Source organism: Sclerotinia sclerotiorum, genomic scaffold (assembly GCF_000146945.2).
Source record: "Sclerotinia sclerotiorum 1980 UF-70 scaffold_9 genomic scaffold, whole genome shotgun sequence".
NCBI lineage: Eukaryota > Fungi > Ascomycota > Leotiomycetes > Helotiales > Sclerotiniaceae > Sclerotinia > Sclerotinia sclerotiorum.
In genome coordinates this window covers 1,240,543-1,267,478 of record NW_001820827.1, presented here as the reverse complement: position 1 = coordinate 1,267,478, position 26,936 = coordinate 1,240,543, and the positions used below count along the sequence as shown (strand labels likewise).

General features: G+C 42.0%; 10 protein-coding genes and 1 non-coding gene across 11 annotated transcripts; 7 read left to right on the top strand and 4 right to left on the bottom strand.

The window, feature by feature from the left end:
• Positions 1-282: 282 nt before the first annotated feature.
• On the top strand, positions 283-812 carry SS1G_07408 (hypothetical protein; the record flags this gene model as incomplete). Its single annotated transcript, XM_001591911.1, has 3 exons — positions 283-381; positions 635-719; positions 766-812. The coding sequence occupies 3 exons, from the start codon at positions 283-285 to the stop codon at positions 810-812; spliced, it is 231 nt and encodes a 76-aa protein (XP_001591961.1).
• Positions 813-1,619: 807 nt separating this feature from the next.
• On the bottom strand, positions 1,620-5,921 carry SS1G_07407 (hypothetical protein; the record flags this gene model as incomplete). Its single annotated transcript, XM_001591910.1, has 2 exons — positions 1,620-2,061; positions 2,113-5,921. 2 exons carry the CDS (start codon positions 5,919-5,921, stop codon positions 1,620-1,622), a joined length of 4,251 nt encoding a protein of 1,416 aa, XP_001591960.1.
• A 719-nt stretch (positions 5,922-6,640) lies between these two features.
• SS1G_07406 (hypothetical protein) lies at positions 6,641-8,666 on the bottom strand (the record flags this gene model as incomplete). The annotated part of the gene is made up of 2 exons (XM_001591909.1): positions 6,641-8,367; positions 8,423-8,666. 2 exons carry the CDS (start codon positions 8,664-8,666, stop codon positions 6,641-6,643), a joined length of 1,971 nt encoding a protein of 656 aa, XP_001591959.1.
• Positions 8,667-9,131: 465 nt separating this feature from the next.
• On the top strand, positions 9,132-9,978 carry SS1G_07405 (conserved hypothetical protein; the record flags this gene model as incomplete). Its single annotated transcript, XM_001591908.1, has 3 exons — positions 9,132-9,212; positions 9,269-9,332; positions 9,398-9,978. 3 exons carry the CDS (start codon positions 9,132-9,134, stop codon positions 9,976-9,978), a joined length of 726 nt encoding a protein of 241 aa, XP_001591958.1.
• An 841-nt stretch (positions 9,979-10,819) lies between these two features.
• Positions 10,820-12,131, top strand: SS1G_07404 (predicted protein; the record flags this gene model as incomplete). The annotated part of the gene is made up of 8 exons (XM_001591907.1): positions 10,820-11,018; positions 11,074-11,154; positions 11,209-11,292; positions 11,359-11,433; positions 11,484-11,585; positions 11,653-11,800; positions 11,874-11,956; positions 12,055-12,131. 8 exons carry the CDS (start codon positions 10,820-10,822, stop codon positions 12,129-12,131), a joined length of 849 nt encoding a protein of 282 aa, XP_001591957.1.
• Positions 12,132-12,997: 866 nt separating this feature from the next.
• SS1G_07403 (hypothetical protein) lies at positions 12,998-13,921 on the bottom strand (the record flags this gene model as incomplete). The annotated part of the gene is made up of 1 exon (XM_001591906.1): positions 12,998-13,921. One exon carries the CDS (start codon positions 13,919-13,921, stop codon positions 12,998-13,000), a length of 924 nt encoding a protein of 307 aa, XP_001591956.1.
• A 473-nt stretch (positions 13,922-14,394) lies between these two features.
• Positions 14,395-15,234, top strand: SS1G_07402 (hypothetical protein; the record flags this gene model as incomplete). Its single annotated transcript, XM_001591905.1, has 3 exons — positions 14,395-14,917; positions 14,972-15,053; positions 15,105-15,234. The coding sequence occupies 3 exons, from the start codon at positions 14,395-14,397 to the stop codon at positions 15,232-15,234; spliced, it is 735 nt and encodes a 244-aa protein (XP_001591955.1).
• A 478-nt stretch (positions 15,235-15,712) lies between these two features.
• On the top strand, positions 15,713-15,794 carry SS1G_14695. The gene has a single exon. It is a non-coding gene; the product is annotated as a tRNA-Thr (tRNA).
• A 1,741-nt stretch (positions 15,795-17,535) lies between these two features.
• On the top strand, positions 17,536-19,538 carry SS1G_07400 (predicted protein; the record flags this gene model as incomplete). The annotated part of the gene is made up of 4 exons (XM_001591904.1): positions 17,536-17,716; positions 18,233-18,535; positions 19,103-19,143; positions 19,458-19,538. The coding sequence occupies 4 exons, from the start codon at positions 17,536-17,538 to the stop codon at positions 19,536-19,538; spliced, it is 606 nt and encodes a 201-aa protein (XP_001591954.1).
• A 1,689-nt stretch (positions 19,539-21,227) lies between these two features.
• SS1G_07399 (hypothetical protein) lies at positions 21,228-22,906 on the top strand (the record flags this gene model as incomplete). The annotated part of the gene is made up of 3 exons (XM_001591903.1): positions 21,228-21,624; positions 21,682-21,987; positions 22,038-22,906. The coding sequence occupies 3 exons, from the start codon at positions 21,228-21,230 to the stop codon at positions 22,904-22,906; spliced, it is 1,572 nt and encodes a 523-aa protein (XP_001591953.1).
• Positions 22,907-23,615: 709 nt separating this feature from the next.
• Positions 23,616-26,362, bottom strand: SS1G_07398 (hypothetical protein; the record flags this gene model as incomplete). Its single annotated transcript, XM_001591902.1, has 6 exons — positions 23,616-24,638; positions 24,779-24,927; positions 24,985-25,511; positions 25,568-25,934; positions 25,990-26,056; positions 26,177-26,362. The coding sequence occupies 6 exons, from the start codon at positions 26,360-26,362 to the stop codon at positions 23,616-23,618; spliced, it is 2,319 nt and encodes a 772-aa protein (XP_001591952.1).
• Between the last annotated feature and the right edge of the window lie 574 nt (positions 26,363-26,936).

The window sequence follows — 26,936 nt, the reverse complement described above, 5'->3', positions numbered from 1 at the left end:
TCATTACTTAAGTCCTTGCTTGACGCCTAGTTATAAACCACCTCGAGAGTCTAGAGCACTTCCACGTGATCTAGACGGCAAACCTCGTAACATCATACACCCTTTAAGTTCGATCTACTTTCCAATACTGTGAGAGGTCTAAGAATAACGGATAATCATCTACTCAAATAGAACCTCGGACGGTTTTGGAATTATATATTCTCGAGTACTATGAATATAGTCGATGCATCACCGTAGATATAGAAGTTAAATCAACTCAAGTCAGGTCATGTCAAGTCAAACATGTTATCCTCATATTGCCAGTCGATCAACAATCAAAAAGACTACAAGCAAACCAAGTCATCAGAATCCTTTTGTCAAGCATCTCTCTCTTTTCATTGGGTAGATGTTATGCTCAGACAAGCTTCAGCGTCGTTGATCCCATCTGATAATGCACCCATCCTAAGATGCATATCACCGACCAAAAGCTCTCAGATAAATTAGCTCGTTGACATAGAGCTAGGGCAAATTTTAAGTAAACTTTGTCCTTGAAAAAGAATCCTCGTTCATGAAGATAGCTGCCAATGGAAACGGATTAGCATTTATGTATCCGTTAACTGTTCAGTAACGCTTACACTGCTGCATCGTTCAAGAGTATAAGGAACCTTGGGTCGACCTCATACCGCTCCCACAAACTGGAGTCCTCAGTATAGAGCTGATAAATCCTTCTAAATGCGGTAGTATGTCCCGACAAAGCTCTCAACTCTTATGTGCCTGGCTGGAAAGGTTACCTGGTGGCAAGATGGCAGCAAGAACAGAAACAGCGTCTTTAAACGCTTCGTAGCGCTCGCTATCATCCATCCAGGCTTGGACTTGAATTTCTACTTGAATTACCCGTTGATTCTATAGCCCCCTCTTGTGAATATTGCGTTTGGTGATAAATCGGGCGAGAAGGTGATGGAACCGGGTATTTTCAAAAGTAGAATCAGTCCAGAAAGAACTAACGGGTTTAATAGAATGAAGATGAGAATTTGTGATGTAGTACTGGCCACTACGTCTTCGAATTCCCCTTGCTTTCTGACTTAATCTTAAACACCAAATATGCGTATTTTACAAAGAGCTTGCACACATGACGGAGAAAGATGCGCGACTCAACTCTATATAGGTCTGTTGCTTATAAGAACTTGTTGTCCAAATTCGTTACTAATGTCATTATTCTCAACGACAATATTTATGAGTGAAGATGAAGTTGAGATCACTGCTGTACTCTATACACCTTGATAGAAAATGATAGGGTTAAATGGCCGTCCATTTTCTTATATAAAGCTGGCAAGCGCAGAATATCCTGGGAGTTAATAAAAATAACATCCTATTAGTATTGGTGTGTTTAACCAAGCCAAATCAGACAAGAATCAAGATATAAAAGGTATTTAGAATATACTACATGTTTATGAGTTTCATCTATGTAACGCGAGTCCTTCAATATACAGTCAACCAACCGCTGGCCAATGCAAGAAACAATTCTGTCCATCCAGCAAAATCCAATAATGTTGTACCCAACGCCTCGCTCAATAGATATGCTGCCGGTAATCGAATTAATGATGCTCAAAGTTTTTGCAGTGTATACATATTTACTGCCGTTAACCAAATTTTTCATTTTCCCCTCCACGTGTGAGTAAATCTTGCTCTGCTTTACAGCTGCCGCAATACTCTTGATGCCATTCCCTAAGTTCGTTCATATTATCCTCCCCCTGGAGAACTTTTTGGCTTGGAAGCCCCTTAATTTTACTAATTGGCAGGGTATTTGCTCGATTGTCTCGCAACATCATTTGAGCTTGTTTGCACCTCATGTTTTCATCCAGAAGCCAATTCTCCCATTCCGCTTCTAGCACGTTTCTCTCGATATTGTTGACCACTCTCATAGCGATCAATAGGTCATATCGGTATGAACCCAGGTTCTGACGGGTTCTCCGAAGTCTCTTAGCTGTCGATTGTGTTGACGTCCTGCTGAATGGTGTCCCTGCCATTGCATAAGGAGCGTCAAGATCTGTAACATTTGCAATTTCCATGAATTGTGTGTAGCTATTGAAAGGTATTAGTCTATATTAATAGTTTTGTGGTAACAATACATACCATTTGCTCTGGTGACGATTATGAAATGTCGATAGATTGTTCACAGCTTCGTCGAGATCCTTCATGTAAATCGCTTTGCTCATGCTTGGATTTGGCCCAACTCCCATCCTATTCATGAACCTTGCTGCATTTCGTTCTGTCCACCATTCTGATGTATCACGGCCAGTAAGGAATGCATTTATCAAAATACTCAAAAACAATGCGATCAAGAGAATAGTGTGTGCGCTTGAGATTTTCCATATAGATCGGAACACCGCAAAAGTCCACATCATTACTGAAGATATAACACTTTCACCAAACGAGCTTAGTGTCTCAAGTAACATGTTTGTGAGTGTACGTTGCTTGATTTGTGGTCTTTTTGACTGGCTTGCGTCGTTGGCCGCGAAAAGTGAGACCGTTGTCTGATGGCCCACATGCCCGTAAATATGAATAGCTTTCTTCGTCCTACTGTTAGGCCCCAACTTTCGAACTTGATCAGCTATAACATCGACTAAATCCTCAGCATCCATTGCACAGTCGTCTAAAGCCTGTCTTTCAACAAGACCTTTGCCAATTTTGGGAGACTTGGACCATTCAACTTTTGTAAAGATCGCCAGCTTGCACTTTGATTTGGCGATATGAGTAATAACAATTTTGGAGACCAGCATAAAATCTTGGAAATGTGGTAGATGCCAAGGGGTCTTGAAATCCGTAACAACATAACATACATGATCGTTCATGACGTCGATAACCTGATAATCGACAACATTTGCTTGTCGTGATCTTCGCCAGGAATCAATGTAGTCAGTCTGAAACTCAAAGTCCCGACGCATGTGATTTCCGTCGAGATGAATCCAAGGGCCCTGAGCAATGTTTGTCGCTCTTCGTTCATGGTAAAGTAGTTGAAATACTGCGCTTTTGTCGCCGAACATGAGGTGGAAGAGTGCCTTCGGACTAATGCCAAATTCTCGCTCGACTGTCTTTCGTTGCATGTCGGGTGGTTCATAAATAACAGGTTGAGAAGGGAGCTGGAACTTTTGCACATCCTTCCCTTTTCTATTGAAATTCAGTGTACGTTCAACATGCAACGAAGCCCTAAGGTCACGATCTCTACGACTATGGGAATGACCCAGAGTTGTTCCATCATCGGCTGGTGTATTAACATCAACGTCTTCCCAACTTTCCATGCTAGGACTTCTAGTAGGGTCTTCGTGCTCCATTTTGATTAATGCTGTCATGATATCTTCCAAGCTCATTGGATTCTCAGCTTGGTTTATATCAACCAAGAAATTTAACCTCGATTGTAGCAATCGAAGTGGTTCTAGGAATGTTTTGATGGTGATCCTAGTAAATCCTGTATCCAGTGAAGTATCGAGGAGATGAAGAAATAAGAAGTCACAATCTCTGCCCGGAGCCGCTGTAACCTCACTAATACTAGCTAACTTAACACCAGTTATCAAAACAAGTCCTAAATGATGGCTATAGAAGTATATGTCTTTTTGAGTGACGTAAACTCTTCCAGGAAAATCATGCTGTTCATTTGGATTCCAAGTCGCACGGAAGACAAGTATGACTTTGTCTTCCCGCGGAACATCCTGAAATAAGATTCTGAATTGTGCATCTTGGGTCTTCAGCTGTATTGGGTAGTTGCTGGGATATGCTTCTGGTTTGAAAGCAGATTGACTCGCTGCACGCGCAACTTCAATATCGATACTAGCACTGGCGGATTTTCGGTGGGTCGCGGTCGAGGGAACTGGTGTTGATAAAGAATCAGTTGATGGACTAATGGGGCTTTTTGCAGACCCATGTCCATCGGGTTTCAAATTCTCGTCCGTACCTATCTTAGGAGATGGTTCTAACGGCTTTATGCGTGGACTTCCAGGTGCAGAGCGAATTCCAAAACTTGGAATTCTAACCTCTCCTTTCTCAAGACGATTAATATATCCCCAGTTGCTACTGCCCCATAAATTGGCCATGATACCACTGGAAATTCCTCCGCTGGCATCGCTCTGACTGACACCGATTCCTCGCTCTCCGCTAACAATTACTGCCGATTTGCTCAAATTTGTAGGAGCGGGTGGGTTTATGAGTGTCGACGGTGCTAAAGTACTTGCAGTATAATCTTGAGTTGGTGATTGCAGTGTAATTTGTGGATTGGGAAGAGTATTAGCGGTGGTCGTTGTATTTGAAGCCGTAGAAACCGGAAGAATCGCATGACTTGATGATATCAAGCCGGCGATACCACCTGCAGCGGATTGTGGTGCACTTGGAGGTTCACTTGACTGCATGCTTGTCGACTTTCTATGCAAATCCAGTTTTTGCATGATTCTGGCAGCATGCTCTCGACTAGTCTCGCCCTCTTCTCTCGAAGTGACGGAACGACGGGCAGGGACGATATCAGAACTATTCCTTCCTACAAACTCTATGCCAGGCAGAGGTAACGTACCGGACCTTTCAGGCGGATCTTCACTCCCATATGAAATTTGACCGTCTGCATTTTTGGCAGCAAATTCTGGAATGGAGGGCGGGGTTATAGCGAATGCAGGATCGATTCCTCCAGCACGGAGAGTTCTAGGGTTCGCACTAGCCTCGAGAGCTTTATTTTTTGCAAGTTCAAAAGCTTCGAGCCATTCCATGAGGATAGCCTGAGTCTCGGCTTGAACCAAAATTGTTTGATTCTTAGTTTTGACTTCAAAGCAAAATCTTCGATCTTCCTGGACAGCTGGTTTCACATTGCAAAGGAGGACACCAATCTTCTCACTCTCCTCGACTCCTCCTGACTGTATCCCTTGAACTAGCCAACCAAAGATACCATCTTTAACATAAAACCAGCGACGAACCCATACAGTTCTTGCCGGTTTACCAGATATTGTCCTTAGAAATAGCCAGTCTTGTTTCTCAGTTCGGTCCGTCTGCTTACTGTGAGGTAGAATACTGACCGTTGAGGGACCTCTCGAGCCAAGATAGGCAACTGTGGAAAGATTATAGTCCTCTAATTCTCTGGAAGGTTTTGTGGCTTGAGATGCAGTCTCCGCAATATCTCGCCTGGCAAGCTGCAGTTCACGTCGGAAAGTTGCCTCACCAGCCTCCATTTCTTTGCTCCACCCTCGCACACGATCCATTTCACCATTCCATTTCGCAAGATGTAATGAAGAGACCTCTCTTGACTTTTTCATCTCCCTCCATTGATCAGTCGATACCCTCACAAGTAATTTATCAATTGTATATCGTAGTTGGGGTGCAAGCAGACAAAAGTCTAAAGATGCTTTTAGATATGCCTTTCTCGTTTCGTGTACTTGAAAAGCATCCTCTCGCAGCGCTGAAGGCTCTTTTGTTTTTGACTGAGCCACGTATCTCGCTAGCGTAGAATCAAATGTCTTCTGCGATTGCTCTAAATATCGTCGGGCGTCTTTGAAATTCCGTAGCTCAGAAGCCATGAATGCTTTGATGGGCTCGCATATATTCGTATCGATTTTCCTGGTACCTGTCATGATCTGCGACCACCATTCCTTGGACCCTTCCCCAAATCTCTGCATTGCCAGCAGAGTATAGTCATGATCGAGGACGGCTTCGGAAACGTTCGCAGGAGGAATCGATCGAAAGAGAAAGTTATTGAATGCTTCCTCCAATGACAAAGCATCGTGAACGAGTTTGGTAATAGATCTTACGTAGGCGTCGAGCCATTTTTCAAGTATCTCTACTTGATCAGAGAAGTGAACTGCAGTCGCGCGAAAGGTTGGTGAATCGAGGGCTGCTTCCTTTAAGCCTACTGGTATCAAGCTCAATTGCCTATTGAGCTGTGGTATAAGGGGGGGCACAAAGTCCGACATGTTAATTAAACTCTAAGAAGAGTAAGAGATAGAATAAAACCAGACCTCATTATGCCATAAAGCTGCAGATGGATTTTATCATAGGAATTCGAAGTTGCGATTTAAGAGGCAGCACGGAAGTTTGGGTTGCAGGTGGGTTATTTTGGTGGTGAGATGAGATGTCTGGGGAAAGTGCCAGGGGCTTATTATCTTTCAACACAACTCACAAGAAAACATCAAACTCCAATAGAGAAGTATGTAAGTCTACAATGTTTATACTACATTAAGTACTTTGAGATGTTATATATAGAGATAAAATTCTATGTAGGGAACTATAATGAATTCATCAAGCTTCCTGACTCCCAATTCCAAAAGTTCCAGAAGGAAATTATTTTTAATATCGATTAATGTTTTCCTTTCCGGCTCAGCATGTCTCATCAGAACGCATGCATTGATTAGTGTACGAGGGTGTTTTCCTTTCCCGGCCCACCACCAAATCCGGCATCTAAATCAAGGTTATATCTCCTTGATTATTGATTTGCAGAAATCGTCGTAGGATAATCATTGTTCAAAAACATACAGACTAATATCAATTTTGGGCTTAAAATGGATTGCGACCCTAGTGCAATTAAAGACTAGAGACATTGCTCAAAATTTGTGCTAAGATGTTCCACCTTGGTGAAATCTATTAATAAACACCACAACTCTTACATTCGTGGTCCTATTCATATAAAATCCAATTACTCTTCAGCTGTAGCTTTTCCGACAGCTCCCTTGTTCTTTCTTGACCTCTTCTTCTTCTTCTTTTCTGGTATCTCTACACCTTCCATAGTATCTGCTCTTTCTCCAGCATCAGGACCAATAATAATTTCCGGACCATCCTCGTTACCGAAAGTCTCCTTTCTCCACTGTCTTAACCTAGCTTTTTTACCGAGATGCTTTTTGTCTTTGCGTTTCTTTTCAGCATCTCTGAAGGTGGCCATCTTCTTTAAGCCAGCAAATTCGTTGAGAGATGAGTCGGGTGCCATTAGAATATCTCTAGCTGTTAAACCAAATGAGGTGGGTGAAGTTTCGCGATATCTGAACACTGATGCCTTCTTGGAAGCCAATGAGAGATCGACATCAAGTTTACTGTCCACAAGATCCTCAATCTTTTTCCTTTCCAAGCGCGCCGCTTTCTTTTTGGCTTGCTTCTCCAGTTGTCGTTCTTTATTACTTTTCGATTTCTTGGACGATCCCTCCTCATCGTCGGAGTTCTCTTCCTCGTCATCCTCCAAATCCGATAGCGAAAAAGTTGGTTTCGAGGCTTCTTCATCATCGAAATCAGGAATGAGGTCTTTAATGTCGATATCGTCGTCCCATTTTGGCTTCTTCACCTTCTTCTTTTTCCCTTGTGTTTCATCATCACTATCGGATCCCCCTTCCTGCTCAGCGTAATAGCTATCTCCAAAGCGCCTGTTCATCTCAGCCTCCCAATTGTCATCATCCCAGGCTGCATCTAAGAATTGAGCCCATTCTTCATCTTTCAAGGTTTTACCACTTATTCCTGCAGCCTTCTTGATTTTTTGGAGCCTCTCCTCCATTTCTTCAATCTTTAAGCGCTTCAATCGCGCCCTTTCTTCCTCCCTCTCCTTCTTTTCAGCCTCTTTCTTCTCTCTTGCAGCGTCTCTTTGCTTTTTCCTGCCGCTGACCTCATCACGACGAACGGATTTTGCGGCGATGACATCTCTGGCATATGATTTCAACATCTCATTGCTTCCTTCAGGATTCTCGAATCGTAAATTGTAAGCTGCCTCAAACTGCTCGGCTCGGGTGTCATCTTCCTCGTCGTCAGATTCCATTGGTTGGAAGCGTGTACCGTCGCTGGGAACCCATGCGCGAGCTGCCATGAAGTTTGATAAAAATGTCTCCGGATCTTTGTCGGCAATAGCGACATCAACTTCAACCTTTGAAGCCCTGGATGGATGGATGCCTTGACTTGAAAGCTCGGGTTTTTTATCTTTCCTCACAAGAAATCCTTCATCCTCGTCCGAATCGGATCCATCTTCCGCAGCTGCATGCATTTCGCCAACAATCTTCCTTTTCAAAGCCTCTTGTTCTTGAGCGAATGTTTGTGGAACGTTCTCCTCTTCCTCCCCACCTACATGACCCGCCAACAAATTCTCTCGATGATAATCTTTCAGATACATAGGCTTCTCCTTCTTTTCTGTCATGGTTCCTTCCTCCGCGTCCTCATCAATTGGAGTATAAAATGTGACCTTTTCGTCATACACCCGAGGGTCTTTCGAACGGAGTGCTTGTAACGTAGCTGAGATCTCCTTGTCTAAATCCTCGGTCGCTAGAAATCCTTCATCATCTTCATCTTCATCGTCTGACGATGAAGAGTCCTCATCATATTTGTCGCCGTATTTCTTCTCGCCATTCTTTCCAACTGTTGGTCCCGGTTTTTTTGTGTACTTCTCCTCCACTAAGGAAATGATAAGTTAACCAAGTCGACAACCTTTGCAACCAAATTCACTCACATCTTTGAAGCTCTTCACGTTTCTTGTTATGCTCAAATCTCTTCGCGTAGTCTTGATTGACCTTGAATCCAGATTCAAGCGGGGCACCTCCAGTGGTATCGTCCTCGCTGCTAGAATCGCTATCATCTAACATCATTGTCGTCTTTTCGACCTTTTCGACCTTTGTGGTAGGTTCTTGTTTGACCTTTTTTGTGCCATTTTTAGTGACAAATTGATCTTGCGATTCAGCTTTTCTTTTTGCCATTTTGTGAGACTTTATTGTAGTTGTGAAAATGTGATGATGAAACTGTCCAATTAATTCTTCAAGCTTGAGAATCAAAGTCAAAATCAAAATCAAAAAAATTAAAATATTGGTCGGTGAAATGAGAGCAATGAGTTCCGGCGCTAATCGGCCCCAAAAACTAGCCAGGATCTTGATTTGGTCCATCATACTAATCCATTAATCCACCATTCCTCCATTCATAATCAGACTTCCTCCGAAAGCAGAGCTACCTACGTACCGAGCCTACCTACCTACCTAGTACTTATTTACATCTACTAAGGTATCAACCGCGAAAAGAGACTCAAACTCTTTCGAGATATCTTTCAAACATCATCGTATCAAAACAAAGCACTCGCGATAATAATCCGCGATTTTGGAGATACATTTTAGCGTCCAAGAAACACAATCAACAGCCCTCATCTCAATATCAAACCGGATCTGTGACGTATGGCAGACTCAACCACATCGGCTCCAAAGCCAAGTTCCAGCGTCAAGTTGGTTCTCCTTGGTGAGGCGGCCGTTGGAAAGGTATGTAGAGATTTGGAATGCCTATATTATAGGTCATCATGGTGACTTTTGTTTAGTCTTCCCTCGTATTACGATTCGTGAACAATGATTTTCAGGAAAACAAGGAACCTACTATTGGAGGTATGTATATCTTCATCTGTATTGCCCCAGACACATACGACCTTTACTAATAGTCGTTGGCGCAGCTGCTTTTCTAACGCAAAAATGTAACCTACCAACAAGAACGATCAAATTCGAGATTTGGGATACAGCCGGACAAGAACGTTTCGCGTCTCTTGCTCCTATGTACTATAGAAATGCTCAATCCGCCCTTGTCGTTTATGATCTTACAAAACCTACGTCACTAATCAAAGCAAAGCATTGGGTTGCAGAGCTTCAAAGACAAGCATCGCCGGGTATCGTGATCGCGCTTGTAGGCAACAAGCTTGATCTAACAAATGAATCCGACGATTCAAATAATAACTTAGGAGATGAGGAATCAGCCGAAGGCGAGGACTCAGGTGGAGATGCGCGAAAGGTATCAACTGCGGAGGCTAAGTCATATGCTGAGGAAGAGGGATTATTGTTCTTCGAAACTTCTGCGAAGCTTGGCACAAATGTAACGGAGGTTTTCACGGCAATCGCAAATGCCATCCCAGAGACATCTCTGAAGGGTGCTAGAGGACCTGGGGGTGTACAAGCAAGTTCAGCAAGAGGGGAAGATCAGTCTAGGGTCAATTTGACAGGACCAAGAGATAATGCTTCGAAGGAGGGTTGTGCTTGTTAATACATAGTCTCATTTTCACGGGATTTATTCCAATTTTCCCTTTCTTCGCAATCGTTCCGGTCTCTGGGGTTCTAGGAGGTTATTTTTGATATCGTTAGCTGTTTGTTATGGATACGAACAGAATAGTAGGTAGTAACATGAAGCAATTCGGGATTGAGGGGTCCAAAGAATAGTATTTCGATTTTCGGAAGTTTTTCATGGAGGAATGTGGCTTAGCTTGTAACAGAAGTATGTCACCAATGATCAATGAAGATGTCCCAGAGCTTCTGAAATTTCCCATTATGATATTGCTTGTTAGGCGAAAAGGTAAAACGAGTGAGTCAACCTTTTCCCATCCCGTGATGGCTTTACGCACAGTTGTTTCAAGCCTTCCCACCAAAGCACAGATACTTGCGAAAGACATCATCAGATCTCAAGTGCTCAGATACTTCTTGCATATCTCCACGTCTCGATTGATCCTATTTAAGTTCATACCAACTAGTAATGCTGAGCTTCTCCATTGAGCTATCGCAAGGAGTATAGAGTCTGACAAAAGGTGTTTCCAATGAGGTTGTCTCTGTTTGCATATTTGTTTCGCCTGATGATGAGATACAATGCTGTCTGATCTTTGAATTTGCCCCATAGGCTGGTATTGGGTGGCGGACGTTTGAGATTATTTGGAGAATGAGGAAAAGATCGTTTGGAATTGACACATATATATCGCACTTCTCTTCCCAATCTTCATTCCAAAACTATCCCAATACACTTTTTTCATCTCTTACTGTTCAACAGCTGGTCTGACTTATTTTCAATTACAACTTAATTCATTCAATTACTTTACATTACTTCCTATATATTCAAGATGCGTTCTTCAACAGCAAGTTTGATTTTGGCCTTCTGCGCCATGTTGGCAGTTCAGGCAGCGCCAATGGATGCTACCAATGTCGCTCGCTCGGTTTCTGGTATTGAGGCAAGAGCTGAGTTCGGGATTGTGGCTCGTGAAAATGGCTACGATGCAGAGGGTAACGAGATCGACTCTAACGGGAACTTGGTTGAACGTGGTGAGTAACCTGTCACAGACACTTTATCCCTGAATAACCACTAAGAGATCAATAGATACTGGCTATAACGCGGATGGTGAGGAAATCGATGAAAATGGAAATCCCATTGATAAGAGAGCCAAGAAAGGCAAGAAGCGTACGTTGATCCAGCTGTTCTGATCACAGATTTCTGAGGCTGATATTTGTATAGCCAAGAAACCTGAAGCACGCGCTGAGAGTTCTTATGATGCGGACGGAAATGAAATTGATGCAAATGGCAACTTGGTTGAGCGTGGTGAGAACCATCAAGATTTTAATCTCTTCAACCCTAAGACAGCTTGCTGACAGCAACAAGATTCAGAATACAACGCTGCTGGCGAAGAGATCGACGCGAATGGAAACGTGGTCGAAAAGAGAGCCAAGAAGGCCAAAGATGGTAAAACAAGATCACTTATTCGAGGTCATCCCCATATTGACATCTTATAGCCAAGAAGGGCAAGAAGCCACAGAAAGCCGAGGCACGCTCTGACAGTTCTTACGATGCCGACGGAAATGAAATTGATGCAAATGGCAACTTGGTTGAGCGTGGTGAGTAAACTTCCCAGTTATCAAAACCAAGCCCATAAACTTCATCTAACATATTCCAAAGATACAGGTTACGATGCCTATGGCAATGAGATTGACGAGAATGGAAAATTAATCGATCGTGATACCGAATATGATGCCAATGGTAATGAAATCGACGATAATGATAGCGACAACGACAACGACAACGATAACGACAACGAAGAGTATGATGCACAGTATGTATTTACTTTCCTATCCCCGTTTTTCTCTACAATGCATCAATACATGATTACTAACTTTTTTTCCTAGAGGAGACGAACTTGATTCCAAGGGAAACATCGTCCAGCGTCGAAACAAGAAGGACAACAAAAAGGCTCAGAAAACACGTAGAGGTATTTTCCCCCATTTCTTTACTACCTACCTCCCTAGAAATCTCCCTGGCGTTGCACAAAAAAAGAAAGAAAAAACCATTCACTAACACCTCATACAGAATACGATGCCTACGATCCCCAATATGACGAAGCAGGCAATGAGATCGACAAAGATGGAAACTTGGTTAACATCTAAACTCACTTCATGTTTCATATTTCCTATTTTATATTTCACATCTATCTGCATCCATCATCTGCGGCTTTTCCTATCGTGTGCTTTAGTTATTTAGAATCAGTCGAGTGTCATTCATCTCATATTATCAATCAAATATATAGAAATTTAAATTCATTGATTTCCTGAAATATTATTCACTTTGTTTTTATCTCTATCCCATTATATTACATGTTTCATACATTCATAGTATATCAATATCTGTATCAAACATCAACCAACAAATTAAACCTCCTACCTCTACTTTCTTCTCCTTCTCCTTCTCAAATTTGAAATTAAAGTACTACATACTACATACTACCCACTACCTACTAAATACTTATCTTTCCACATAATTCTCGCATCCAAAAACCAAAGTTTAAAAAGAAAAAACTAGATATATCATATAATATAATAACAAACGAAAAATTCAGATATCTTACATTCCATAAGGATATGATCTCATCTCGCGAACCGAGCTTTCCCCTGAAACACCATCCATCATCAAACGAAACATCTGTACTCCCGGAATTTGGAAACGATATTTGAAACTCGTTTTGTGTCAGTGAGTTTTGAATAGGTGTATTTGTCTGGGTTATTTACCTAGTACTTCCAGATGTTATAGCTACTTGTGTGTGATTCATCTATGTCCGATTTGCGTTGTCCCGAATGTTGATGCGTTTGTTTAAGACTCTAGCTTAAGGTTACAGTTTCATCACTGTTCTTTTGTTGCAATATTGTGTTGTTTCGATAAAAACAGTAGTATTATTCACATCTATAGATACAAAGCTTCTATTACTCTTTTCATGTATCCGTTTCCTTTAAGTCATGATTATCATCATCATCATCCTTTAGATCCCCGGCATCCCCAAAACCGATCTCACAGCCGGATTCAATCGTGGCAACCAAAATACCACAAACACTCCTCCAAAAGCGACAATCAGTCCCGTAAACTTCTCAAACCACGTATGGAAATACATGGCCGTCATAGCTAACATGAACAAACTCAATCCCGCCACCCCTAGTATAATCCTCACACTAAGACCTAACCAACCATCTTGATTCAATCCCTCTGCTTCATTCTGCGGAGGCGCTTCCACATCCGCAGATTTGATCGCTCCATCTTCCATCACTATTGTGCGTTCCTCCTTTATTCCCGAGCTGCGTAACACAACATGAAGTACTTCCTGGAATAGAAACATACTCCCAAGAACAAGCAAGAATACATGTCCACTGATATCATGACCACCTCTCCATTTTCCACCTACAGCTTTACAAGCTACCCCCGTGAGAAACTGACGCGTATCATCCATATCGACGTGTCCCTTCTCTGCCGCATCAACCATATCACATTGACCACCCGTTATGATAAATCCGCGATCAATAATTGCCGGGCCAAAAAACCATTGCGTGACGAAGATCCACCAGGTGGTCACAACCGCATAGCGTAAAAATCCGCGGAGTCGTCTTGGAGTGACGGTGAGAACGCCCGGAGGACCAGTCGATGGATGCGTTAGGAGGAAGAAAAAATAGCTAGCGGTAATCCACGCCCAACCTTTCTTCACGAACCATTGATTGAAAATATTGCTTTTCTTTGCGAAATAAGAGGGAGCGGTGCTGGGCGTATGTGATTGAAGTGCGGCGCTGTATTCGGATGCTCGTACATCGGGGCTTAGAACCGAGAATATCGAGCCTAGGAGTAATGTTGCAGGATATATGGAGAGGAGTATTGATTCGAAGGGGGTTGGAAGAAATGGTGATCTGCGCGGAGTCATTTTGACACTTGTTGATGTCGCTTCAACTATGCGCGACGAGCGTCTTTTATTGTGGGAGGGCGATGCCATTGTTGGGATATGGTACTATAACATAGGGTATTGAACAAAAGATGGAACTGTCTCAAATACGGAGATGACTGTAGTGCTGGTACAATCTATTAGAGGCAAGAAATTTCGAGTAATCAAAATGTAGCCTATGACGTTTGAGTCTTGCTTGTGAATTTTGCCATGTGTGTTCATGAACAGGGCAGGGATCGGAAATAGGAAATCCCGAGAGCTTTCCCCAGATTCGGCTGATTGATTGATTTGATTGATGGTGATTCGAAAGGAAGAATGTGCAACAAGTTTCAGAAGAAGATCTGAACAGATTTATCTATTTAAATACTAGAATCTAACCAAACAATTCCATCCGACTATTCACCCAAATAATTTTCTAGAAAAAGAACCAGAAAGAAAATTACAAACAAAGAAAAATGGTATCAACACGCGGACACCCGCAAGAATTCCCGGAAACACCCACTCGCACACCTACCATCCCCTCTCGCAATCCCCTCCGCAAAGGACCATGGGCGCATACCCCCTCTAACCTCACCATCATCTGGCTCTTTATCTCTCTACCACTCGTAGCATGGGATGCCGGATATGTAATGCTTCGACCTCTTTCTATGCCGGGCGGGTCACTGCATTGGCCCATTTGGGCGCCGTATGAATTATACGGCAAGGTCGATTATATATATGGATGGAAGGCTTATAATGAGCACAATGGATTTACGGCCGCGCAGACCTTTTTAAATGTTATTGAGAGCGGCATGTATTATTACTATTTGTATATTTTATATGCTTATGGGAAATCATCGGCTGCTCAAGGCAGAGGTGCTCCAAAGAATTCGGGGTTTCTTGGAGAGCAAAGGTTTGTGGATGGGAAGATGGGGGCGGTGGCTGTGTTGGTGGGTTATAGTGCTGCTGTTATGACTGTGAGCAAGACGCTGTTGTATTGTAAGTCTGAATTGGGTATTGGTTTTGGTGATGTTTTTGCTAAGATAATCTTAGGGATGAATGAATATTATTCTGGCTTTGAAAATATTGGTCATAATAGTATTCGTGATCTTATATTCTTATGGATCATTCCAAAGTAAGTCATTTGAGGTTGTGAGAGGTATGCATATTCTCTAACTTTCTTTAGTGGTGCATGGCTAGTTGTTCCTTCGTATATTATATATGTGACTGGAAGTGAAATTGTTCAAGGTTTAACCATTGCTGCTGGAGGAGCTACAGCTTCGAATGATGATGTTTCTTTGGCAAAGACAGAATGAAGCAACGAGTAAAGGTTTATGATATATATGAGAGACAATTGACTATGGAACGAATTTTGGGGGGATTTTTTTTGGTTTGGCCTTTGAAAAATGCTGCGAGGACGAGATACCATGAAATACCTAGTATAGCTATTTACAGAAAATGATAATTGATATATGAAAGCATAGTATTACTCGTTGCTTAGGACAAGAAATGATAAATAGTAGTGCTATGAAGTCTATTAAAATAATTTAATGAATTCAAAGCCCATTAAATGGAACAGACAGTAGTTAATGACGAAACTATGCCATGGCAGCAATGTCAATTATCTACAAACGTCTGCAGCTATTGGACCCTTCGAAATGAGCTGAAGGGGATTTTAGATAATAATTGCGAAGCAGAGATGAAGACTTTGGCACTTCAAGATTCAATTATTCTATATATTACCAAATAACAAGTGTCTCCACAACCACTACTAGAAGTTAACTTCTAAGTAAAGCCTGCTTGGCGCAGTGGTAACGCGTAGCACTTGTATGTAATAGCAATGCTAAGATCATTGGTTCGATTCCAGTAGTAGGCAATTGACTTTTTGACCTTGTCCACCTTTTGGGGTGGTTGTTGAGTGGAAAGTTTATTTTTGGTCGTGGTGGATGGGAGGAAGAAAGGATGGTTTGAAAGAAGCAGGAAGTTCGAAGATTTGTCTAGAAGGTCTTTTGTGTTGTGTTTTTAGTTTGGGGGATGGAGAGTTTTGATGATGCTGATTTGTGGGTTAGACGGGCGTTGTATTTATTAGTGGGTCATAAAAGTCCACCATATAAAATTTCACTTCAATAATTGATTGACTCTTATTATTATTCATGCGCTCTATCTAGTAGCTTCGAAGTTCACACATACACTTTTTTGATGACAAGCCCAAATTTCCGTTGATAATGGGTGCTTTTTCTGGTTTTGATTCATGAAGCAAAGCCTACATACATAGTTTTAGGCCTGGAAGAATGCTCAAAGTTTAAGTCGACCGCTAGTGCCGTCTGCGCCTATCATTTTGTTTCCAAGTTTTAATACCAGGAAGATCATCTATTATTGAGTAGGTACGAGTAGTGTTCTTTCTGATTTCAAGTATGATACGAGCACTAAGGATACCTATCTTGAGTTTCTTGGGATTTAGTATGTAGATTGATAGCTGTGAACATAGTGCAATCATTCACTTCCTATTCCACCCCTTCGTCTGGTGATCTTTTAACCTCGCGATTAATTCACGCAGTTGGTCAGTCATGTAAATTGGATCAACATTTTCAATGATTTAAGTTGTGGAATAAATCTGATGCTAGGCTTCAGTGTACCATACCTTTTAATATTATAGACGGGATTCGAGTGGATTCAATATTGGTGATTTTTCGAGTACGGCTCGATATAATGGATTCAAGTGATATAAGATATGTTCTTCTCATAACGTAGCAGATGTTAATACAGACACATAAATAGCTTCGAACAATGCTTGTCGGATCTTTTAGCGTTTCAATACAAGTCTACCCATTAGAAGCTGTCGACTCGTGTAGAGTTAGAAAAGGCCTCCTTGAAAGATAACGGATACCGTTTAAACTTCACATTTGATTCCGTGGAAAGTTAAAAGCGGCTTTCGATCCCTGCTTCAGATCAATGATGTGCAACAAATAAATATCGTTGCACGTGAGCACCATTTACTACCTACCTAGGTATCGAATGAGGAAATTGTCTGCCATCGGGCAAATTCTCACAATTTGATTTTAAAAGTTTCCTACTAGGTATTTCAATAATGTCCTTAGTAAATGTGAGGACAGCCTTGGGAACAGCTCAAATTGCGGGAAATAGATTTGAATGTGCAGGTGAGATCTTATATCGTCACAAGAAAAGACTGTCCATATATAAACGTCAACAATTCCTTTAAAGTCCGCGGTCCCAGATGCCAGCACATTGAAACAAACTAGGCTAAAACTTGCACTTTAATGTCATGACCGGTGGTTCAGGTATAACATAATATCTATGAATCAGTTACCCAAGGAATTCTGGGAAAACTGCCCCTACTGTTTGCGAAGACGAGGAAGTGAATTGGGTACTGATTGAAAGATAAGCCTGGAGCATTCGAAAAGAGGTCCAAAGAGGTCCGTGAATCTTGCTACCAAGGCAACAAAATCGTAGAATGCACTAGACCGATTAAGCATGAGCACTTTGGGGTAGAGTGAAGCTAGTCGAGTACTCCCCATACTTAAAAACAATAACCCAACCCAGAGAAAATCCAAGAACAAAAAAATCGAAAGACCCTTCACCTTGAGACAATGTCCAGAATGATCTCGCTGCGGAAGATTTTCAGAAAACTTAGGTTAAAGGCTCGACCTGATACTGCTGCCGAAGCAGAAGAGGAGCCAATCGCATCACCACTATTTCGCCTTCCACCAGAAATAATATTATTGATAGCAAACATGCTTCCAACACCATCTATCGCCTGTCTTGCTCTCAGTAGCCGCCGTATGTATTATACACTTGGGTCCGACTCCTGGAAGTCTTTAAAAACCGAGACACCTGATGTCTTGTCCGCACTTCTGTCATTGTTAGCGAAAGACCTTCCTGAGCACTTCATATGTCAGGTTTGTACCCGCATTCATCGAACGAGTGTGATTAATTGGCCCCGCAATATTGACTACCGCCGCCGTCCTCCTTGTGCTGGGGATATTTTCGGCTATAATAATTTGTTTTTTTCGCGGTTTCGAATAAATTTTCCTCACATCCAGCTGGCAATAAGGCAACATTTACACGGTACCGATATTGGATTTCCTCTCGAAGCTTTTCAAATTGTAGAGGTTGAACACGATGTGAAAAAGCAGAAGGTTGCCTTGTTGTCTGCCGATGCCCAGATTGTCTCCAACGAACTTTTGATGCGGTCTCAAACATGGACTCTACTCCCACAAAGCCGACTCGAGGAATTCATCGACAACTTAGCTAAGGACAGTCTTTCCACTGATATATGTATACATACAAGAATAGGCGCTTGTAAGGAAAATCGAGTATCAAATTTGGTGAGATCTAGACTCGACCCGCGAACAGCTCCATGGGCTCGAGGAAAACGTCTTGAACAAACATTGCAATGTTCTTATTGTTACATGGACTTTGTGTTCGGTGTATTAGATTTTGGAGAGCGGGGGCTTGCGGTAGTTGTCACAAAATGGGTCAATCTGGGTGCTGGGCTAGACATCGAAGATGCGAAATGGAAAAGTCATCTCATCAACCACGCGGATAGGCCTGTTCATCACCTGCAACATTCAGGGGATATTCGAAAAGCCTTCGAAGGTCAGGAAGAATTGTCGTTGAAAGAGCTCACTCTTGATAATCAAATGAGACTGTTTTCGAGAAGAGGAAAGCAAATGACTTATCGAGGGTCGGATGGCCTTGTCTGGAAATGGGATATAGGACGGCGCTGGTATCTAGATACCTCCAAACCACGTGAAAGGAGCTTTTTGGACTTTTTCAAGAGGCCCTAGACGCAGATGGAAGATGATACCTTGCAACTGGTGGTCTCTCTAAGAGTGTATACTGCGATTGAGGATGGAGTGTGTGTCTGATTTGGGGCACAAATTTATCCTGTACGTAAGATGGGGATGTACTACAAGCTTCTCTTACAGTTTAATGTGTGGAATTTGAATCGGGTATGAGATGAATGTTATGGTAGAAATCCAAATATTTAGTAATACTGATATTTGAGGTGATTACGAGAATTCACGCGCCAAACAACAGTGTTTGCGGCCACTTATTGTGTAACGACCATCAAATACAACACTATGCAAATGACCAACGTCACTTGACTTTATCTTCTGGTGATTCGATTAATTTTATACTCCAGTTAACTGAATGTGATAGTTTCTAAGATGCACAGAAGTTGCGAGTACGCACCAGTTGGTGTAGTGTAACTATAACCTTTATGCATTCTGGGAACAGACGAAGTGGAAGTTGATTGAAGAGACGCGACGGCATCGTAATTTGAAGACACTCCGGCTTCTAGCAGGTATTCAAATTCATCAGGTATATAAAAGGTCTTTGGGGGGATATAATAGAACACAAAACACAAGATCCTATATTTTTGATGATGCAAATATTTGATGATTCCCATACTAATAAGATCACCCACTGGGAAATTCAGCGTGGTTTAGAAAATAGTGGGTAACCGTTCTGGAACATGACACAACAGTATAAACTAACCACTTGGTTTTTATAGTTGACTGCAGAAATATCCCTGTATACCACTGTCTCTACAACCAAGCCCTTTGGTGAACTGGCTATCCTTCTGGATTGGTGAATGGTGAAGGTGGAAGGGGAAATATGGGAATTTGATGCGAGTATATCAGAAATTTGCGCTGACTATATATATCGAGCACTAAACTCGAGATTGTCAACGTACAAACAACGGCCCCTGGCTCGAGAAAGTATTGGTCCTGTGGTTCAGATATTTCCCCTCTGGGAGACAAATGGTTGCAAGGTGGTTTTCTGTGTGCTGGATGGATTGCATGATGAATGTTATCATGATATCGATATATTGAAAGAAGCAAATTTGACAGATTGAACGACGGATTTTCTGAGATCGTAGTTACGATTACTAGAAATCGAGTTTGTGTCTGGGATGTAGTTCTGGGGAAGTCGATAAATGTTTCAGTGGTTTAAGGAAAGTGTGATTGGGTAATGGGGAGTAACGAGGTTGTGGCCGAGCAGAGCGGCTAAGAAGTTTTATGCGCCGGTAATATACAGATGATAGGATTATTAACATCTGAGAGAGTTTTACCATTGGTGACCTCGGAATGAAATGTATTAATGTATTAAGGTTAGTGGAGATGATGTGACGAAACTCCGGCCGGTCCTTACTTGTTCCTAGGTATTATTATTATTGTCTTTTGTACGGTTAATGATTACCTCTTAGACCTTGCTTACTACCTAGGTACTGAATGTTCATTCCTTCATTATCGATTTCATAAGAACAATTCTTCATTGATTCTTTTTCTGGTCAATTGTTATTCAAACAACAATACACCTCCATATATAAAAACGCTGCATAGATTTCTATTTCTATAAATGAAGGGTCTCCCTATCTACTCAATACTTTAATGAAATGAACCATAATAAATTGAAACGATGATTGATTGATATCAAAGTCAAGTGAAACCATTCATTCACCCACATGTCTACGGACGGACTACTACTCCTTTCAGGTCAAAGGAGGGGCTAGCTAAACAGCAATCAGGATGCAAATACACTAATAGAATCTCAGACTTTTCCCCTTCCCTTCACTTTACTTACTCACTTCACTTCAAAGAACCATCAATTCTAAACTGATTAAACCCTAAATACACCCACCCCTTTATCCCTTCATAAAATTATTACATGATACCTACCTAACTAACCTTGGATATATTTATCGATTTCATATTTTTTCTCTCCCTTCATTGTTTGACCAAATAAATTATTCACTTGCACTTACTTAACCTACCGGCGCATGCATAATCGGGTAAATAAGAATTTATAGTATATACGGTACATAGGCTTTCGACAGGCCTAGGTGAGAAAAAGCAACTGAAAACAAGAAAATGCGTCTATCGCCACTAAAATAAAATCATTAACAAATCAACATCCCTGCCGAAAGCGTCCGTTCATCGAACCATCCATATCCACATCCACCATCCCAATCCCAGACTTTACTACCTGCCTTTACAAACCACACAAGCAACGGACTTCTCATTCTCCACCTCAATACAACCACCAACAATACATCCAAAATTTTTTGCTTTCGCGCTTGATAAGATATCCTCCAACACTTGCAAGAATTTGTTACTCTTCTACTCCGGCTGGCCGAGAATATCGGGCTGGATTCATATTCGCTATTACCTTGGGACATTTGAAGAGGGAAGCACACAACCCAGGCAACATTTGAAGGGTGCGATAAGGGTACCGTATAATGATGGAGGACGTCCTGCGGGGGATGCAGCAATCAACTCTTATGACCTCGGTCTTGTCCTCAACGCCAACGTCGATACCCATAATAGCTGGCGCTCAGGAAGCTCTTCGAGATACATTACAACAACCGACTAGTGTTCAATATGTGCCGGCTGCTGCCACCAGTAGCCTTAGCGACAATGTTCAACTTCAGTCTAGCAATGATTCCACGATAAATGGTGTGGTGATTGGATTACTGAGCTCATTTGGCTCAGCCATACTGATAGCTTTGATCTTCTTGATTGTTTATTTCTTCAAATATACAAGTAGTGGAAGGATTTTACTGGATCGGATCGGAAGGCCGGGAGAATATGATGATGAACAGGCTTTTGCAAAGGAAGAGGCGGAAGCCTTGGAGGAAATGGATGATTTACAAAGAACTGAATATTTGAGAGCCAAAGGTACGTCTATTCGTTATCTACCTATCACTCGATATGCTAATCATATTGTCTACATAGCATTCGTACAATCAAACCCACCCGATTCATTACCAACCGACATTTCCTTATCACAATATTTGGCAATTCAAGAAAAGGGAGTCTCTGCTTGGGAGTTTGAACCAGAGTTGGAGATTGCAAATTGTTTTGTAGAGGCTAGGACGGAAATCGAGTTCTTTGATAGTGAGTGTTGCACTCTTACGAATCTACCGGTACCAAAACAGAATGAGGTTTATTACTGGGAGTCTAAGATTTACGATAAGCCGGAAAATACTCTCATTAGCATCGGAGTAGCGACAAAGCCTTACCCTTTGTTCAGATTACCAGGTATGTTGTTTGGATCATGAATAATGAAGAAAGTTACTGATATTAGGCAGGGTGGCACAAGTATTCTGTTGCTTATACATCTACTGGACATCGAAGATATAATCAACCTTTTAGCGGACCGGTATATGGACCACAATATGTTCAAGGGGATGTTATCGGAGTAGGATATCGACCGCGAACTGGCACAATTTTCTTCACTCGAAACGGAAAGAAGCTCGAAGATGTAGCACACGGTCTGAAATCACAAAATCTTTTCCCAGCTGTTGGAGCAAATGGTCCTTGCACAGTACATGTCAACTTCGGGCAATCCGGATTCGTTTTTATTGAAGCAAATGTTAAGAAATGGGGCTTAGCACCTATGACTGGTAGTCTTGCTCCTCCTCCTCCATATGGTAGTGAACAAGGAAGCATTTTATTAGAGGCCGGACGAGAGAGCGCACAGAGTAGTAATGGTTATTATCAACCTGATCCACGACATGGACGAACTCGAAGTGGAAATTTTAGGCATGGTCCACCTACAAGCCCCGGACCATTACGATCACCCACAGATATTTCTTTAGCTCAACTTACACACATTCCTTCGCATGAAGAGCCCGGCGAGGCATCAAATAGTTCTACACCAGCACCTACAGGAAATACGACAACGCAACCTGGATTAAGTGTACACGATAATGCACAACCACCTCCAGAATATACAAGTCCTTTACCATCAGAAGCAGGAAGTCCTCGAGGAAGCACAGATGGTGAAAGGACACCAATGTTAAGAAGAAAAACTACACCACCGCCTATACCTAGTTATAATGATGCAGTAGCACAACGAAATAGAAGTAATAGTCATAGAGACCAGGTTGGAAGTCGCCGAGAAAGAAGCGATAGTCATCAAGCTCGACACGGGGATGGAAGTCCTTCTCGATCATGATTTAGCATAGTGTGAATACACCAGAAGAATTTGACATGAAGCGAGGAGTTTAAAAGAAAATGGAGAGGACGATCAAGTTTGAATAAAGGATTTTGATACGTTATGGATCAAGTGCTGGATCGCGGGAACTTTCTGGGGCGTGGGACTCGGAGTTAAATATGAAAATAGCGTGGTGTGGTATAGTTCCTATGTTGTTGAATTGAATGGTGGTCTGGTGCGATTTTTGGTATGGTCTTGCTTGGCTTGGTATGGCAAGGAAGGATATGGTTGGAGAAGGAATGGAGGAATTGTTATCGGCGTCTCGGGAGTTATATGATGGATGGATCCTTGAACATAAGATGAAGGTTTTGAAAGAAGGATATTGAGATGGAGATTGTAAGAATGGGACTTTTTTGGTGACAAAAGTGTGTTTCAAGAAGTGAAATCGGTGGATGTTGTGATGGGATGAGATGTGATGAGATGAGATTCATAGGAAGAGAGTGGAATGGAGGAAATGAAGCTATACTGATTGCTAGGCTAGGCTAGGTGATTGAGGTGGAAAGTGTCAATTAATTTGACTTGTGCATAAGATAGTTGTTGATGCAATACAAATATATCATGTTCCTTTGTCAATATCAAATAAATATTATTTTCCTTTGTCGGTATTAAATACATATTATTTTCTATACGAGTGTGTGGTATTGTGTACTTACAAATACCCCCCACGGAACTAAATAACCTTCACAAACCCCACCTCCACCAACCCCTCAACCGGTAAATCCAAATCCGCCATCTTCCCCCTACTATTCTCTCTCATCCACAAGAAAACCCACAATACAGCGCTCCGAATCCAATTTCTTATATTCTTCCCCCCGCGACGTGCAATTTTCATCTGTTCTTTTCCGAGAACATAGACGATTTGATTTGAAGCCGCGTGTTGGATTTTGTCGAGTTCGGCTTGGATGGTGGGGGTGTGGAGGATATTGGTTGCGTTTGCATTTGAGTTTGAGGTTGGGAGGGGGGATTGGATGTTATAGTTTTCCTTTTCAGATGTTCCGAGATGACTTTGCAGACCGGTAAAGGTAGCTTGTTCACGAGTTATAAAGAGGATGAGTTGAGAAATGAGTGTTGAGCCGATGGAAGGAGTAATGATATCATCGGTATATCCATGACGAATTGTAATGCGGTAACAAGATGGGATAGATGTACGTTGAATAACATAACGATGGGTATCTGGCACATGCGGAATGGAAAGCGGACGCATATGTAAAAAAATGATAATTTCCGGCGTCGCGCAGAATTTGCGTACGAATTGTGTGAAGACGATGGGTAATTGATCGCCTATTTTATCGAAGAAGATACCGATGCTTGGAACGGTAGTGAGGGGTGCGGAACCGAATGCTGCGGTTAGGAAATTGAGGTTTGGAGTGAGTGGGTCGCTGGTTATGAAGTGGGAGGGGGGGATGCGATCTTGGGATTCCGAGGTCCATTGTTGTTCTTTGCCGTATCGCCATAGGATGAATATGCTTGAGAGGATGGAGGCGAGGAGGAGAGTAAACCAGGCGCCGGTGGGTACTTTTCTTAAGGCGGAAGAGAGATAGATGCCGTCGAGGGTGGCGAAGATTAAGAAGAAAATGAGGACGATGAGGACGTTGATACGCCAGATTATGATGGCGACGAGTGATACCATGCAGGTTGTGATGAAGGTTACGAAGATTACGCAAACACCATAGGCATTTCCGAGGCGAGTAGTCTGGATGATATTAGTAAAATAGCTCAACTATACTATTGTGAAAGATTGTGTGTAGAAAAACAGAGACATGCGTTACTGTAAACTGCTGTCACTATAACAGTACCAATCATAAGCAGCCAATTTGCTAACGGCATATATACTTGTCCGTGAAACAATTTCGACGTATGAACAGTTTTGATATGTGGAAAATAGGATAATCTCATAACCTGTGATAGCAATTGAAAACTAGCTGTAATCATAGCCTGTGAAGCAACGATAGCAGCTAGAACTGCTATTACAAGAGCAAAATCTGTATTTTATTAGCTAATCTCCTGCCAAAGTCAAAGGCGAAAACTTTGTCACTTACAGAATGTCCCAGGAGGAACAGTATTGAAGAAAGGATTTGCATAAGCAGTTCTTGTAGTGTCTTGAGAAATATATGCAGCTTGTCCTATATATGCCAATAATAGACAAGGATAGGTGAATCCTAGCCAGGAAATTTGCACGGCTCTTTTACTAAAAGCTCCTAGATCAGCAAACAGTGCTTCTACTCCAGTGAAAGCAAGTAAAAGTCCGCCTAATGATTGCCATCCTTCCTCTTTATTGCGCATGAAATATGCTCCTGCAAAATAGGGCGAGAATGCTTTTAGGACAGTGTGGTCGTATTGAGCTAGGTTATAAATGCCGGTGCACATATTGAATAGTAGCCAAATGATGACTATAGGGGCGAATGCAGATGCGATCTTTGTGGTTCCAAATGGCTGGATGGCAAATAGTAAAATGAGGATAGCGCAAGTGGTTCCGACGATTGTGCTGGTACTGATACCTGGTTGTGCAACTTCAATTCCTTGAATCGCTCCCAGTACGGATTGGGCGGGTGTAAGAACTCCATCTCTGGTGGGTGATCATTAGCTTGTGGTCTTTTATACGGGCCACAGTTTGTTACTTACGACATAACCATACTAACACCTACCACACCCAAGAATTTCAAAACTACTCTAGCGACTGCGGATCCCTCGATAAAAGTTCGGATGTTATTATTCGAAGGCCTCAATTCATTAGTATCATGTCGTTCCATCTTGACCATTCCTGAAATCTTTGGATCTAGTTGGACGATATGTGCATAACGGGCTAGTAAACTGTGGAGCGCAAATGTGCCTCCTTCCCCATCGTCATCGGCGGACAAAACGATAAAGACATATTTTACAGAAACCATAAGAGTGAGGGTCCATATTATTATGGATAGTGCGCCCACTAGATCATCGTATGACGGGTGGTTTGTAAAGGTGGAGGAGTAGACATAGAGGGGACTCGTACCTGTGAGATAAATGGTGAGTTATTGTGATGCATTAAAATGGCATTGAACTCTTACCGATATCCCCATAAATGACACCAACACTTTGGTATGCTAGCCACATAAGCATCCATCCGGTATATGTCTGGAATAGAGTGAGCGAAGCAACGTGAAAATTGATTGTTGCATGGAGGGTAAAGAGTCTGAATAACCCGAAAGAAGAATTAGGATGACCATGACAAAGTCAAATCTTCAAACTACATACCTGTTTCTTCTTATTCAGATCTTCATTAGCAATCTCTAATGCCTTCTCCTCGAAGTCATGACTAGTGGCCGCCTGCGATACTTTTGATTCTGCCAACACATCACCAAATGCCAATCCATTCGATCTATTTGACCTCATGGGCTTTATCTCGTCCCCAAAGTGTATTTGCTGGGCTGGATCTGCCATCTCAGTACTAGTGCTTGAGAATTATGTTTATTCTCTGGCTCTGGGTTTGAATAGGATGCGAACAAATGCTCAAAATACTGTTCTTGAAAGGCCAGTGACAGTACAAGAAACAATCGCACAATTGAGAACTGAATAGCGAAGACACTCTACTTCAATAGCAATGAGGATTCAATTCACTTATAGAGTATGTAGACATAGCAGTATTATCTTCTCCTCTCTTCCCTTCCTTCTCAGCCTCATCCCACCACATATATTGGAAATAATGAAAGCCATTGGTCAATCCCCTCTCATTCAAGGGTAGAAAAGAACAATATCAGGGGTTGTGAAGGGTAGATATCTTTGCGACTAACAGCTCCACTGATGATATCACTGATATCTGAAATTTACCCTTTGGAAAACTCTGACAATATGACATTTATCACTAGATTTAGATTACTTCTCGAGCGAGCTCCAAGCCATAAGCTTGTTAAGGAGTACAGATGATAAAATTTCTTATCCGCGCCCTCGGATTCGAGCAGGCTAAAATCCCTCATGTTGGACAGAAATCCCTCATCCCCAGCTCAACGCCTTTTGC